General features: G+C 39.6%; 1 protein-coding gene across 2 annotated transcripts; it reads left to right on the top strand.

The window, feature by feature from the left end:
- The first annotated feature begins 650 nt into the window (after nt 1–650).
- LOC104416374 (kinesin-like protein KIN-6) lies at nt 651–11,285 on the top strand. Of its 2 annotated transcripts, none has more exons than XM_039314764.1 (20): nt 651–1,268; nt 1,561–1,760; nt 1,884–2,004; nt 2,117–2,211; nt 2,705–2,834; nt 2,985–3,050; nt 3,195–3,257; nt 3,443–3,493; nt 3,684–3,766; nt 3,853–3,967; nt 5,472–5,520; nt 6,189–6,337; nt 6,651–6,986; nt 7,331–7,405; nt 7,492–7,566; nt 7,653–7,749; nt 9,099–9,190; nt 10,089–10,222; nt 10,337–10,415; nt 10,757–11,285. In XM_039314764.1, the coding sequence occupies exons 1-20, from the start codon at nt 705–707 to the stop codon at nt 10,841–10,843; spliced, it is 2,661 nt and encodes an 886-aa protein (XP_039170698.1). In that variant the 5' UTR covers nt 651–704; the 3' UTR covers nt 10,844–11,285. The 2 variants fall into 2 exon arrangements, with proteins under 2 accessions (XP_039170698.1, XP_039170699.1); XM_039314765.1 differs by having other exon boundaries at nt 6,651–6,881.
- The last annotated feature ends 2,804 nt before the right edge of the window (nt 11,286–14,089 follow it).

Below are 14,089 nucleotides of genomic sequence, written 5' to 3' on the forward strand. Positions count from 1 at the left end.
GCATGCGAAAATGAAGTTTGAAACCTAGCCGAACTCTACTGATTCTCTGTTCGAGAGCTGGCCGGAGAGGAGGTGACGTTTTGACTCCATCGAGCAACCGGGGATCTTTTATACAACTTCTACACGAGTTTTTCATTTGTTCAGATTTCAACTTAAAATTAGTAAAATAGAGAAAAGAAGTATATGAACTGACATTTACTTTTTACTTGTTACTTAAACCAAAAAATTCTTACTGCTCGCCCACTTCGATTTTTTTTCAAGTCAAGACATTTGAAACTCTCGCAACTTACATTAGTGACATGACTCCGACAACGAGTTGCCAACAAACTTTTTTTTTTTTTTTTTTTCCGGAAAACGCACGTACGTTATTTCGAGCTGACGTGGCATCGGACCAAATTGACCGAATCTACCGGCCGAAAGCTACACGGTGGCTCTCGCGGGTAAGGATTCTCAAGATAAAGTACATGGGCCAAGATATTCAGGCCCAATATGCTCGTTGAATCATGTTTCTGCTGATAATGGGCTACAAAATGGGCCGAGTTGCATTTTTTTTTCTATCGCTGGCCCATTTCATCTGTTCGACCCGAATCGTCAGCTCAAATTACAAATGACCTTTTTAGCGCGAACGCGAATTGTCGCGACCCCTCCGATCACCACCGATCTCCCTGAAATCGAAGTCCGTCGCCACTCGCTCGCCGGCCAAAATGGAAGAGCCGCCGCCGCCGCCGTCGCCGTCGCCCGGTGCGGATGCCGCGGAGGAGACGGAGAAGAGCCCGCCGCCGTGCCCGAACACGGTCACGGTGCGCCGCAACCCTCACCGCCGAGCCAGGCCGACGCCGTCGACGACCGCCGCTCGTAAATCGCCTGGCTCGCGACCCCCGAAACCGAAACTACCGGACATCTCTTCGTTTCGACTGGAGGAGATCCTCTCTAGCGACGCTTCGGAGTCCGAGTCGGAGAATCTCAAGGTGTACCTTCGAATCAGACCTCTCGGCGTCGGTAGTGCTCAGGGATCCAGAAGGAACCGCGACACGGTCGAGTCAATTGCTAGGGCTCGGAACGTGTGGCCGGTGAATCCGGCGAGGAAGAAGGACGCGAGAGAGAAGAGCGTGAGGAAGAAGCAGCAGCTGAGCAGTGAGGTCTGTGTCACTTTGAATGATGGCACGTCGGTGACCTTGACGCCTCCGGTAGCTCTGCAGGAGTCTAAGAGGATCAAATCCGAGGTCTACGGAGGTTTCTCTCGGGTCTTCTCGTCCGATTCCACGCAGGTTCTGCTCTCATTTCATTGTTTGCTAGAATCATGAAGTAAATATGAATTTGTCTTTCACTCCAGTGAGCTAGGTAGTTGAATTCATGACACTGAACCTGTTCTCGGCAATGGCTCATGGACTAGGTAGTCGAAGCAAACGTGATAGAGCAGATCATTACATTGCTCTCTGCATTGCAATAATTTTGGATGATATTTGGGATGTGGGAAATTTTAACTAGTGATTTGGGTTTTTTTTTTTTTTTTGCTGTTTTATTAGTCTCTTTTGTGGATTATCTCTTGACTTGCTGTAGGATGAAGTGTATGAAAGCATGGTGAAGCCTCTTGTGGATGATTTTTTAAGGGGTAAAAGTGGGATGTTGGCTGCCATGGGGCCTAGTGGCTCTGGCAAGACTCATACAGTTTTTGGGACTCCCAGAGACCCGGGCATGGTGCCTCTTTTGCTGAGACAGATTTTTGAGAATTCTAAGGGAGGAATCATTAAGTCCCCGAGGTAAAATCTGAAAATCTTCTCATGGGTTGTGATACAGCAGTTTTGAAAATACTCTTTTGAAAAGTTTGGTGTTGATCATCTAGAGGATGATTGTTGATTCCAGCTAACACCGGATCTTTCCAGGTCATTCTTACTTTCAATGTTTGAGATATGCTCAGAACGAGGCAAAGGGGAAAAGGCCTTTGATTTGTCTAATGGCTCTGAGCTTTCAATGCAACAGTGGACTTTGAAAGGTCTTCAGGAGGTGATTGTTGATAGTTATTTATGCTTTTAGTAAATTGGCATTTTTTCTTTCGTGCTTAATTTGTATGTGTTGTTGATAAGATAGGATGATTTAGATTTATCAATTGATGCAGGTCATGGTTACCGACTTAGAACAGGCAGAGTCCTTAATAGCCCGTGGAATGTTGAAGCGTGCCACGGCCATGACGAACACAAACAGTCAATCAAGGTGAATGCAAAAACCTCTCACTTTCAAAGTTGATCTATTTGGGGTCTTCTGTGAAGATACTAACTTTTTTAGTTTTGCATATAAGGTACAAAGTGTTATGCAACATTACAACCGGTGAACCTTTATTATTGCAGTTTATTTACTATGCTTGTGAAGAATTATGATGTTACTCATACACTTGCTATTAAAAGGGTAAAAATGCTTTTACTGCACCTTGTACATATTCAAAGAAATTAAAACCTCATTTGGTTAGTTGACTGGCAATTTCTATGCCGCCAGTCCAAGATTTGTCAACTATTGTAACAATATTAGTTTAATTGAACTAGGTCTAGCCGTTTTGGGCATTGACTTTTGTTACCTCTCTTGTGATGAAACAGTTGCTAATGTGAACTTGAACATATACTTCACCTGTTAACTGTGGCGCTTTTGTTACTTCATTCTGAGTCTTTGTTAGCAAAAATTGTTACACACAGAAGTTCTTTCATGTTTGTAGCCGATCTCAATGCCTGATTAACATCCGTAATGTGTCTACAAAACAAGATGGAGAAGATCAATCTAATGCCGCCATTATAACAATTGCTGACCTGGCTGGAGCTGAAAGAGAGAGGAGAACTGGAAATCAGGTTTTATGTTTTCCTTTTGTGTGTAAGACACATGAGAAATACTCTAGCTAGTCTCTGCTTATCTTTAGAATGTGAATAATGGATGAAGTATTAGCTTCATGTGATGGTTGCATATTTTTTTCTTTTTTAATTATTTTTATTATTTTGCAGGGGACAAGATTACTTGAAAGTAATTTCATCAATAACACATCCATGGTTTTTGGTCTATGCTTGAGAGTATGCTATTTGACTCCATTTCATCAGTATATTCCCACAAATACCTAGAGCTGTCATTACAAGATAATCAAATTAATGATTTTAATAGTGCTTACATTTACTTATACAGTAATGACATTGACCTTTTTTTGTTTGGTTATGAAGTCATTGTTGGAGCACCAAAAAAATCCAAAGAAAGTGTTGCAGAAGCATTACCAGAATTCTTTGGTAATAATCTTTTCATATTGTTATCAATAACAATTTATATACAGACTTGCGTGTCAATAGTTCATGATGAATGCCTTTTCTCATGGTCCTATACATTTTATCTAACAGGCAATTTAGAATCATGTGTAGTCTTTATGTTTTTGGTGCAAAATTTGGATTACTACTAATGTAAGTTAGTATTACAGTTGACCAGATACTTGCGAGATTACCTGGAAGGCAAGAAGCGAATGACATTGGTAGGAAGTGTTCACTATCAATCTTATGAGGTTTCAATTGTTTTTAGATTTCATAGGGTCAAACTTGTTTCTTTGTTCAAGAAGAAACCTTCATGGTTGTTGAAGAATCGACGAGATGTTAGCAATCTGCATTGTTATCTTATCATCTCCATATTGTTAATATGAAGATTTTTGCTTGTTGTGACTGCAGGTATTGACAGTTAAACCAGGAGAAGATGACTACCTTGATGCGTCATATCTTCTGCGGCAGGCTTCACCTTATACAAAGATTAAGTATGGTTTTATCTACAATGCTATTCATTTGAATTATGAATCTTTTGTGTAATATAATCTGATAGTTGTGCTGCTGGCATATTCAGGTTTAACAAAATGGAGGAATCTTCCAATCCAATTGGTACTAAAAGACATTATCTGACAGGGCCTAGAGTTGAAGATCCCAAGAGAATGAAATATGGTGCAATTGATGTTTCTGTGGTAATGTTCTTTTTTTTTTTTTTTTTGGTTTGACATGCATGATTCAAGTGTTTAAGTATTTTTCCCCCACATTGGTGGCATGATGTTTCTGTGGTACTGTTCTCTTTTCATTGGTTTGACATGCATGATTCAGGTGTCTGAATTTTTTGGTTTATGTTGCATCTGCACCCCATTGCTATGCTTCCATAAATGTTTTTGAGGTCCTATAGGTTTCCTAACAAACATAATATTACACTCCCTGAAGAAATTTTTGTGTGATAACTCATCATGATAAGGCAATGCTCCATTTGACAAAAGTTAAAGACTTGTGTTGGCGTTTGATGGAATTTGCAGAGTCATGATTTTACTGCTGCTTAATTGTTTACTTTGATTATGGTAGATTCACATAAGAGAATGGAGCTTTCATGCTCTTTTTTCTGCTTATGTGGAGTAAGTTCCCTGCTTCTGATTAGGACCCTTTGTGAGTTTATAGATTCTATTGTAATTTGAAACTAGGTGGATTGATTTTTAGTTGGTGGTTTGTCTCACTCACCAAAGAGAAACCTATGTAGTAAAACCTTGGACATGTTCGAGGACCAGCAAGCCGAGCGTATTAGGTCTTTGGCGTGCAGGCATCCTTTTTTCCTTTTAAAAGAAAAACATGAATACAGTAGTGCCAGGATGTGACGACCAGCAACTTATTTGTGTCAATCTGGTCCAAGACAATCACTGGCTAATCTGTTATTGGCATGGAGTGAACAAAACCAACAGTGGAAGAGAAGGAGGAGACAAAAGCTCCTATAAAACACATGAGTAGCATCAACTCAGAGTCATGTAAGCACTAGTGCATTCTCGCTTGCTGACTGTGTAGTTTTCTGACAGAGCATGAGGGAGTTATTATTTTGACATTCTAGATGAGTGGTCAGACCAAAGAATTTTGACTTAAGTGATTTGAATAGGGTAAATTTTGGTGACTAAACATGTGATTTATTTTCCCAACCCATTGACTTTTAGATTTTAACAACTCAGTCAACAGTAGCAGTGATATGTGATCATCTCGGCACTCTCTTTTTATGGTGATTTGAACACTCAGTGTAGAGGATGAGGGGTTAACTTAATTGCTGCAGCTGCAAGGACAAGATTTTGCTATATTGAGGGTGCTGAAGTGAATACTGCAAGGGGAAAATTTATCCTATATGTTTTTTGCACTAGAAAGCATAGTTATAACAATGTCAGGGAAAATTGTCTTCTGTTTGTGACATGAATTGCAACCACATTTATTTTCAAATCATCATGTAGTTCATATGTCCATCAAGCTCATTTTTACATTTATTCAAATAGATTTCTTTTTCTGATTCTTTATGGGCTCTTTGTCATAACTTCATGTGGACATGCTTCTATGTAAATAAACTACTAGAAAATTTTCATCTTATTTTTACATTTGCTGATTTTTATACATTGTTGATGACAACATATGTAAGTCCCCCCAAATTATTATCTTTTTATTAATGTATCGCACTTTCAGGTAGAAGACAGAAAAAGTAGCGGCAAGGTTTCTCTATCAATTGCGGAAGGTGGATTTTAACACTTGTTCTCCTTTTCTTCTAAGGATAATGTTATCAGTGGTCCCTCTACTTTTGCTCAAAATTCAAAAGCTCGTGGCCACCACGGTCACTTGAGCTCAAAGCTTGTGGCCAATGGTCATTTGAGCTCAGAGTTTGCGGTGGCCATGGCCAAATCGGGCTTCGAAGCTCACAGCTCTGCCTGTTTGAACTTGAAGCTTGCAGATGCCGTGGCCAGATCTAGCTTTAAAGTTTGTGGCCACCATGGCTTCTCGAACTCGAGGCCATCATGGCTGCTCGAGATTTAGCTGCAGCCATGGTTATGGATGGTGGTTGTGAGTGGGTATTTATGAATTGCAATTGGTAGCGTTTGAAGAACTTGAAGAATAAGTCCAGGTCAAAGAGAGAGTCAATATTTGGGTAAAAGGAAAAATAAAAATAAAAATTCAAGGACAGAAATTTTTTGATGGTGTTAATGCCACGCCAGCAGAATCCATTACTAGACCAACCGAGAAACGACCAGTGGCACTTTTTAAAAAGTACAGGATGCTTTTTAGTTAAAAAACAATGTTACGGATTTAGATTTCAACAAAAGTAGAGGGACATTGGTGACACTATCTCTTTCCTTTTTGAATATTTTGTAAAATTTTATTTGTAACTGGATTCATTTCTTAAAACAGATGCCAGTGTAAAACCAGACGTTGATATCTCCACATCCCAAAATTTGGATACCATTCAAACTAGTGGGAGCGACAGGTATAATCGTATCATGCAGGGTTTTGCAAAAGCTATGTGGAAAGTTCTGAAGCAGTATAATGATAAACTGAAGGTACTTAATAGTGAGTTGTCTTTAGCGTTTCTTGTTCAGCAGGACCATGTTAACCAGAGGGGGCATTCATTGAGCCTTTACCTGTTAAGCATGCTCAACAAAGTAATATTCAATTTTCAATGCGTTAATTGTACATATAAGAAGAGAAGTTAGTGTACTGAAATGGATTTTTCCTTATTTAGTCACTTAAGAAGTGTCCTGAGGGCACTCTTTGACAAAATCTCTCAAAATATTTATATGGTTATCAATGCATTTTAGGTCTCAATAATGGTGGAGCTGCCATGTCTCAATAAGTTGCTTTTTCCATAATCAGGTAGCAGATGGTGAAATCTGTAATCTCCAAGAAAATCTTGTTAAGGAGAAGACAAGGTGCTGTGAGCTGGAAAAGGAACTAATAACTCTGAGGGCCAACTGTACATGCACCAAGGAAAATGTCAGAGAGGCCACTTCAGTGATTCTAAATGTTGGTTTAGCCTCTGCAGTAAGTGGTTCACATTCACTCTCAACAGAAGTGGACAGACATAAACCCGTCGACTCAGATGAGGTTTGCGAATCAGTGGTTCTAAATGTCAGTTCAGACTCTGCATTAAAATGTTCGAATTCACTCTCAGCGGAAGTGGACAGACATAAACCTGGCAATTTCAATAAGGTTTGGAAAAGAAAATCTGCTTTTGATGTGGTGCTTATGACATTTATGTAGTATTTAACATAGTTTAGTTGCACCTGCCCAAGACTGTTAAACATGTTGACTCTAGAAGAATGAATGGATAGTTTCCTTTTACTCAATTGAATTGTCTCAGGGAGTTTTCACATCATCAGATCAGGCGTTGTGGTGTAGTTGACTCCAATTCCAGTTCGTAGCTCATTAAGAATCACTCTAAGGACCATGCGTTATTATTCGCCAAAACTAGCGTAGCAAGCAATATGGTTTCATGATGTTTCTCCCTTACCCTCCAGTTTAGCTTGTCACACCTCTGTTTTTGCTTGACCAAGGTAAAAGGAGAAAACTTTGGTACAGTTTCTGATGCAGTTGAGAATGTTGCCAGTTTGCAAGAATCTGATGTCAAAGTAAGGCAGCTTATCTTGTAGTTTCAGTTTTCGTAGGTTCGGCTTCAGAAACTTTTGACAGGTTGGGCATTTTGCTGACTGGTCAGGTGGCAGTACCTGCTTCTGATGCCGTCGGTGCTTCACAACCTTCTGTTCCAAAGTCCAGTCAGCTGCTTTCTCTGGTAAAATATCCAACTTGGTGAGTGATAGGCATAGGCGTTCTACACTGGCAGTAATATTTATTGAGGCACAATATTTGATTTGCCAGGAAGAAAGTTTTGGTGAGAATGAGAATGCAGGGAAATATTTTATGGACTTACAATGTCTCAAACTCGTGGATGATCTTTCTGATGCCAATTCGAAAGGTTTGATGTCAACTTTTGAATTCTATGTTACAAACACTGTTTATATTGCTGATAAGAAAGATTGCGTTTGTATATGTTTGCAAGGAGTTGCCATGTTGCTAGACAAGGAATAGTAGCTACGTACCCAAACACGTGCATACAAACAATTATTTTGTTTTTCTAGGTCTGGACCACATATATTTAGACTTGTTATATGTCTTGAAGATTGAGCTAGCCTATTTAAAGAAGACCAGCCAAAGTGGAACATGGTATTAGACCATCTGGATTGTCTTGTTACTAGGAACAAAGATAGTCACTTAGAACATCCCTTAATCAAGAAGGGTAAATTGTTTGGACAGCCCTGCACGTTGAAATTAGCGGATGCCATTCACTTTTAAAAAGTAGGATAGTGAGACAGTTGCTTGGACACCTTAATGTTCTTTTTAGAAGTGCATGGACATCCTCCAAAATTTGGTGAAAATGCAAGGGCCTCTTCTGTACTTAAATGAAAATGCACAATTTTGAAAGATCCATTTGACTGAGTAAAGTTCAGTGTAGATATTGAAAAGTTGGAGTCTGCTTTAGATTTTACCAAAGAACTATTGCTTGTACAATTGTTGGGGGAAAGACAAGCTTGTGCAAAACCGACCCTATCTGAAGGGACAGCAATGCAAAAAACCCATACCATGTGGATGTGGAGCTATGATGTTAGGTGTCTTTGCGCTACATAGAACTTATGTAGAATTATTACAATCTCTTTTTGTTGTCAGGTTACATGTTCATGATTTTGACTGCAATATTACTATGGTTATTAATGGTGGTTTCATTATCATCATGCATTTGGTAACCTGTCAGACCATTGGTTAGCTACGGGTCTGCCAATTGACTAGGCTTCATCATGAGACCAATATACCCATGAAATATGATCATTTAAGGAAGAAAGTCTCATGTCAGTTTCCAAAAAAAAAGAAAAAACAAGAGCAAGAAAAGTGGCAGCCAATGAAATCTATTTAGTCAATGCCATGTCCTCTTTAATCATCCTCGAGTCATCCAACACATCAACATTTATGGTTTGCTCGTTAATTTAGCAGGACATTAATGGTCGGGTAGATGGGAAAATTCTAATGCACAATATTTAAGTACAAACCAATTGCTCATAGAAGACCTATAGAAAGATCAGGATGTGAATTTTGTTGCGGTTCTGGGTTTTCACTTGTGAATTCAGTTCAACTGATCTTTGGACGTTGGCAGCTGCAATGCGAAGACTCCTGTGTTTGTCCCCTGATAATTTGACTAGTATATCTGAGGTCTTTCTTTTTTGAGTGTTTTATCTCATGGCTTCTATGTGCCTATAAAATTTAAACCTGCAGGTGCAGATTTATATTCTCAGCCACTTGTTATGGTCAGGAAAAACAGCTGTTCATCAGTGGAGCTCGATCAGCTGCTCAGCGAAGACGATGAGGTTTTAATTACTTTTTTATCCTATGACATTCCATTTAGCCCTTCCTTGCTCTTGTAACGTTAGTATTCTTTTTTTATGGTCCATCTTTATCTGTTGAGGTTCTTTGGTTTACTTTTTAAGCATGGATACAAGGTTGATCCTATGGGACTTTTTAATATCTTGCTTTTATCTGTTAAATTGAAATGCAGAACAAATACTTAAAGTTTTTATTAGGTTACGTAGATAAACATTTGGAGGTTGTGAAGGTTGCTTTAATGCGTGTGGCGATCTCAGATGGTGCCTTGCTTGATTCTTCCTTTCTGTATGTTGCTTAGCTGTATTATGAGAGGTAATAGGATCTAAATATGGAATAGGCAATTGTGGTTTTCCTCATGCATAATGACTTACTGAGAATGTCACTTTGGGATTAAACATATTGGATTTCTAAGTTATGTCTGACATTTCAAGCATCTGTATACAGATAGTTTCATTCTTTTACACATTTGTATTGTCACTGATTCATGGCCCTTGAGTAAATGTCTTTTTAACCAGATGCTTAATTCTTTTGGTTTTCGAACTGAAAGTTTATCTTTTTGAATTTTAAGACATTGAAAGCAGAATATGATAAATTCATTGAGACATCATCAGAAAATCAAATGCACAAAAACTAACCTTTTCAGAATTCCAGCTATTAGTCGTTGTGGGCATTCATTAACTCAATCGAATCTTTTCTTTTATTCTCCACCGTGAAATGTCCTCTTCTTATTCGCTCTTTCGGGTTATCTTCAATATTTCTGCAATCTTCTTAAATGAATCTAGATTTCTTTGATATTATATGTAAATTTGTGAAGAACATACTACCCATGAGGTAGTATTTTTTGTTGATATTCTAAAGGAGGAACTTTATATTTTCCTGTAGAAATCATGTGATCAACTGGCATCAGTTGACAAGGATTTAGAATCTACACAAGCATGTAGCTTTGGCAGTTCGGTAGAAGCTGAACCGGGGCTCAAATCTTCCTACAAATGCCCAAGTCTGGAGAAGCCAAAAAGGTGAAGAGTGACATTTAATCTTCCATCTCTCATTGTGTTATTGAGGACAACACTTCACAAGTCTCTTTTGAATTGCTTATCCCGTTCCCCTTGTTGATAAATTTTCCTTGCCAGGAGACTATTGCCTGCTTCGTCCATATTGTTGAGAGAAATGAGCACTTTAGATGTAGAGGATGAGATGGAAAAACCAAGGGTAAGTTCATTATGCGCACTCGGAATGCTCGTTAATTGGTTTGACAAATTTTCTCCAGCTCCCTGATTTCTTCAGTTTATACAACCGCCGACTGTTTTCTGTCTGTCAACCTGGAGTGATGATGAAGTATATTGTTTGCTTATTGAATTTATTGACTTCATGACCAGCACCTAGCCGGGATATGTGCAGACAGCTTTTAAATTGAAGTCATTATCTCCTTAGATGGAAAATGTCTCTTAACTTTGCTGGAAGATGAATTAATGCTTAAGAATTACATAACCAACAACGGAGAGAAAGAACTTCCCATTGTTTACTTCTTCAATTCTGTCATTAATGGGCAGGGAAACAGGGGACAGAAGAAACTACCGGCAGAAGAAATAAAGAGAACTCACGGGAGCACCACTTTGCTACGGTTGCTGAAAAAGTAACCTCATGCATAAAGCAGTGGAGTCACTTAGCAACTGGTTGCGTCAATGTGTACAGTTGAGGCGTTTCTTTATTTTACCCATGTTTGCTTGAAAGTGAAGTCATCTCACTGTGGATGATTTGTCAAGATCATGCTCCTTTGTTCTTGACAAGATCGACGGTGTTTTTGAACATGCCCAATTATAGGCTGAAGATTTGGCCTCATATTGGGACGTGAACGAGCAGTGTCATAGACGTACATACGAAGTCGGAGATGTACTTAAACATGCAGCCTACACCTTGACCGACTCAGTGTTATGATAATATACACCTACGATGAGTTTTGACAAATTCTTGTTTTCTTTTTGTTTGACTCAGTGAGGATCTTTTTGGTAAAAAAAATTGGCTAAAAAGCCCTTGAACACTAAATTTTACGGACTCTGGAGTAGAAAACTCCAATTATTATCCCCTAATAGATTTGATATAGGGGACCAAACAAAAGTTCTGATCATGGTGCTGGACTTTTGAGCAAGGTGGGAGCTTTTGTGCTGTCTCCTCGGCATCATCTGCCATTGTTCGAGCGCGAGGAATTAGGGTTCTGGATGAACTTTGTAGCGAGAGCTCGTGTGCAGGCGTGGAGATGTCCTTTGCTCCTTTTTCTAGTACTGCCACCATCTCCCCGTTTTCAGCCTCCTGATAAAAGGATAAAGTTTTCTTGGATTTGAAGTTACTCCTCTGTAAAGTTCTTTCTTGTCACAGGCCCAAACAACTAGACCGGAAAGAAATGAAAGGAGTTTCCTTTTTGACATTATTCCTAGTACCATTAGAGACATTTTAGGATCTTATTTCATGAAAAGGCCGAAAAGAAAATGAAAAGAGCATTAACCACGTCTTTGCCTTGAGGTCGTGAGCCACCCAACATTTTTACGGAATAATTATGTATATTGTACAACCTTATGACACGTCATAGTAATTAAGTACAAAAATATCACGATCCATAAATTAATGATATTTCGATGTGCCATCATAGTCAAGTGTAGAGCGATTGTGACCGAACGATCTGTCCGGTATGCCGGCATACTTTGTGAATTTCTCATTTGATTCAATGCCGCGTGCCCCCCTTCTACCAAGAAAGGACGGACCGGCAGGGAACGTTTCGAGTGGAGCCTCATTGGCGGAATCGGCCCAGGGAAGTGACGCAGATAGAAACAGAGACGAGATTGTCCGCAAGATGAGGATGATGCTGATGAGGTACATCATTCGGGACACGGACAACCCAATCGACGATAAATTTAAAAAACTCGACATGTCTTTTTCGGTGGGGGCTCGTTCATGTGTCGATAGAAATGCTCTTCCAGATGCTGTCTTTTATCTTTTTATTACTACATAATCAAAAAGGCGGGATGAGGTCCCGCCTCCCGGATTTCGCTGCTCCCCCACCAGGCCGAGTGAAAAGTCGAATGATGATGATTCGCAAAAACCCATTAGAGAAAAGAACATCGAGATCAATCGGTATCGAATATTATGGACGCTTGGCCGTAGATGAATGCACGGCTTACCCTTGCTGAGGTAATTCCAACAACATCAGACTTTTGCTGTCTTTTCGAGAGCCCCAGAAAGCACTTCTTTATTGGATCGGAGAAGATACCTTGAACTTTGTTGTTGGGTGGTGGCGACTAAATTTTGGTCTTTGATACGAATGCTGATGTGAGAAAGCGACTCTTGATATCGATTAATCGATACGATAAATCGTTCTTGAATTGATAGGGGACAAGTATGATTTTCATATAATCCACTTATTGCGTGTAGTAATTACATTTTTATAGTCCAATTATTAATACGGTTGCCTTTAGTCAATATTAATGGTACTATTTCCACGTGTTTTTTTTTTAAATTTATAATGTCATCATCACATAAATCACTGTCAAATAGAAGTTGAAGACGCATATAGATCAAGTGAAAAAATTATTTTGTTCTTGCGGAAATGCTCGAGAATTTGTAAAGGGATGTACAAGGGAACCTGGTATAAGTCAACATTTTGCAGATTCATGTTTCAAAAGTTAGAAATTCGGTGAGTAACTTGGTAAGTTCCATGAATTTGAGTTATTCAGATTTGGCTTAAGTCAACAAGAAGAAGGCACGTTGAAAATGTAACATGGAACCTTCGGGGAGCAAATTACAACATCCACAAAACTCGAGAGGCAAAATGCAAATTTTTTTTTTTTTTTGGGCCAAAGGCAAAATGCAAGTTCACCCACTACGTAACTGCACTTTTTTTTTGTATTTTCGTTTTATGTAAGATTTGCTACATATATATTATACAAATACAACATCTTTTTCCTTAATGAAATATCTAGAAAAAAAGAGAGCATATGATATGTGTAATATAATCAAAAGGTCACAAACTTATAAACCATGGTCTTAATTTCAAAAGCGGCTCCACCAAAAAACGGATACCATACTCATATTGAAACTTGCATATCTATATAATTTGTTCTTCTATGTACAAAGGTTTCAATCATCCATTCGCTCTCGCTGTTGAACCGAATGGTACGGATATAAGCTAGGCGACCTTGTCGATGCCCTCAATCGATGGGTCGATCCACCTAATTTTACTTTCCACTTCGACAGACCGGAGCCTCCCGGACCCCAAGCAAGATCCAACACTAACGATGCACAAAATTTTCTCCTTCCGGTCAAACAAAACCCACCCCAAAACCGAGAACATCGCAACCCGGACCGGCGAAGATCAGGGCCGAACCGGGGGCCGTGGGTTCACGCATCCCTATCCTTCACATGCAAGAAAGAGAAATGAAAAGGTCGGGGGAGGGGGGCTCGCACGTGCGATATTCCACGTGACGGTGTTGGGCCACAACATGACAGCGACAATGATAAGCGCCCTTGCCCTCCTCAACTTTCATAGAAATTGACAGTTTTGGAGGCTTTGGCGAACTCCTGCCACCCCCATCTCCGATGCGTCCTTTTTTCCTTCCCCCCTCTCCTCTCCCTTTCCAATCCGCCCACAAGAAAATTTAAAAAAAAAAAAAAAACCGAAAATCAAAACCCCAAAAAAAAAAAAAAAGGACAGATGAGTAAATAAAAATGAATAACGTAAAAGTGGGAGGAATATAATATTCCAACTGACGATACCGGTTTGACGGGAGCAGCCGCTGGCGCCTCGAGCCGAGCCGCCAGCTCGCCCGGCCAGCGCGGCTGGCGGGCCCGGCCGCTAATTGCTATTGGACCGGGGAAAAGAATTAAAATAAATA

The sequence above is a fragment of the Eucalyptus grandis genome, chromosome 6 (genome assembly GCF_016545825.1).
Source record: "Eucalyptus grandis isolate ANBG69807.140 chromosome 6, ASM1654582v1, whole genome shotgun sequence".
NCBI lineage: Eukaryota > Viridiplantae > Streptophyta > Magnoliopsida > Myrtales > Myrtaceae > Eucalyptus > Eucalyptus grandis.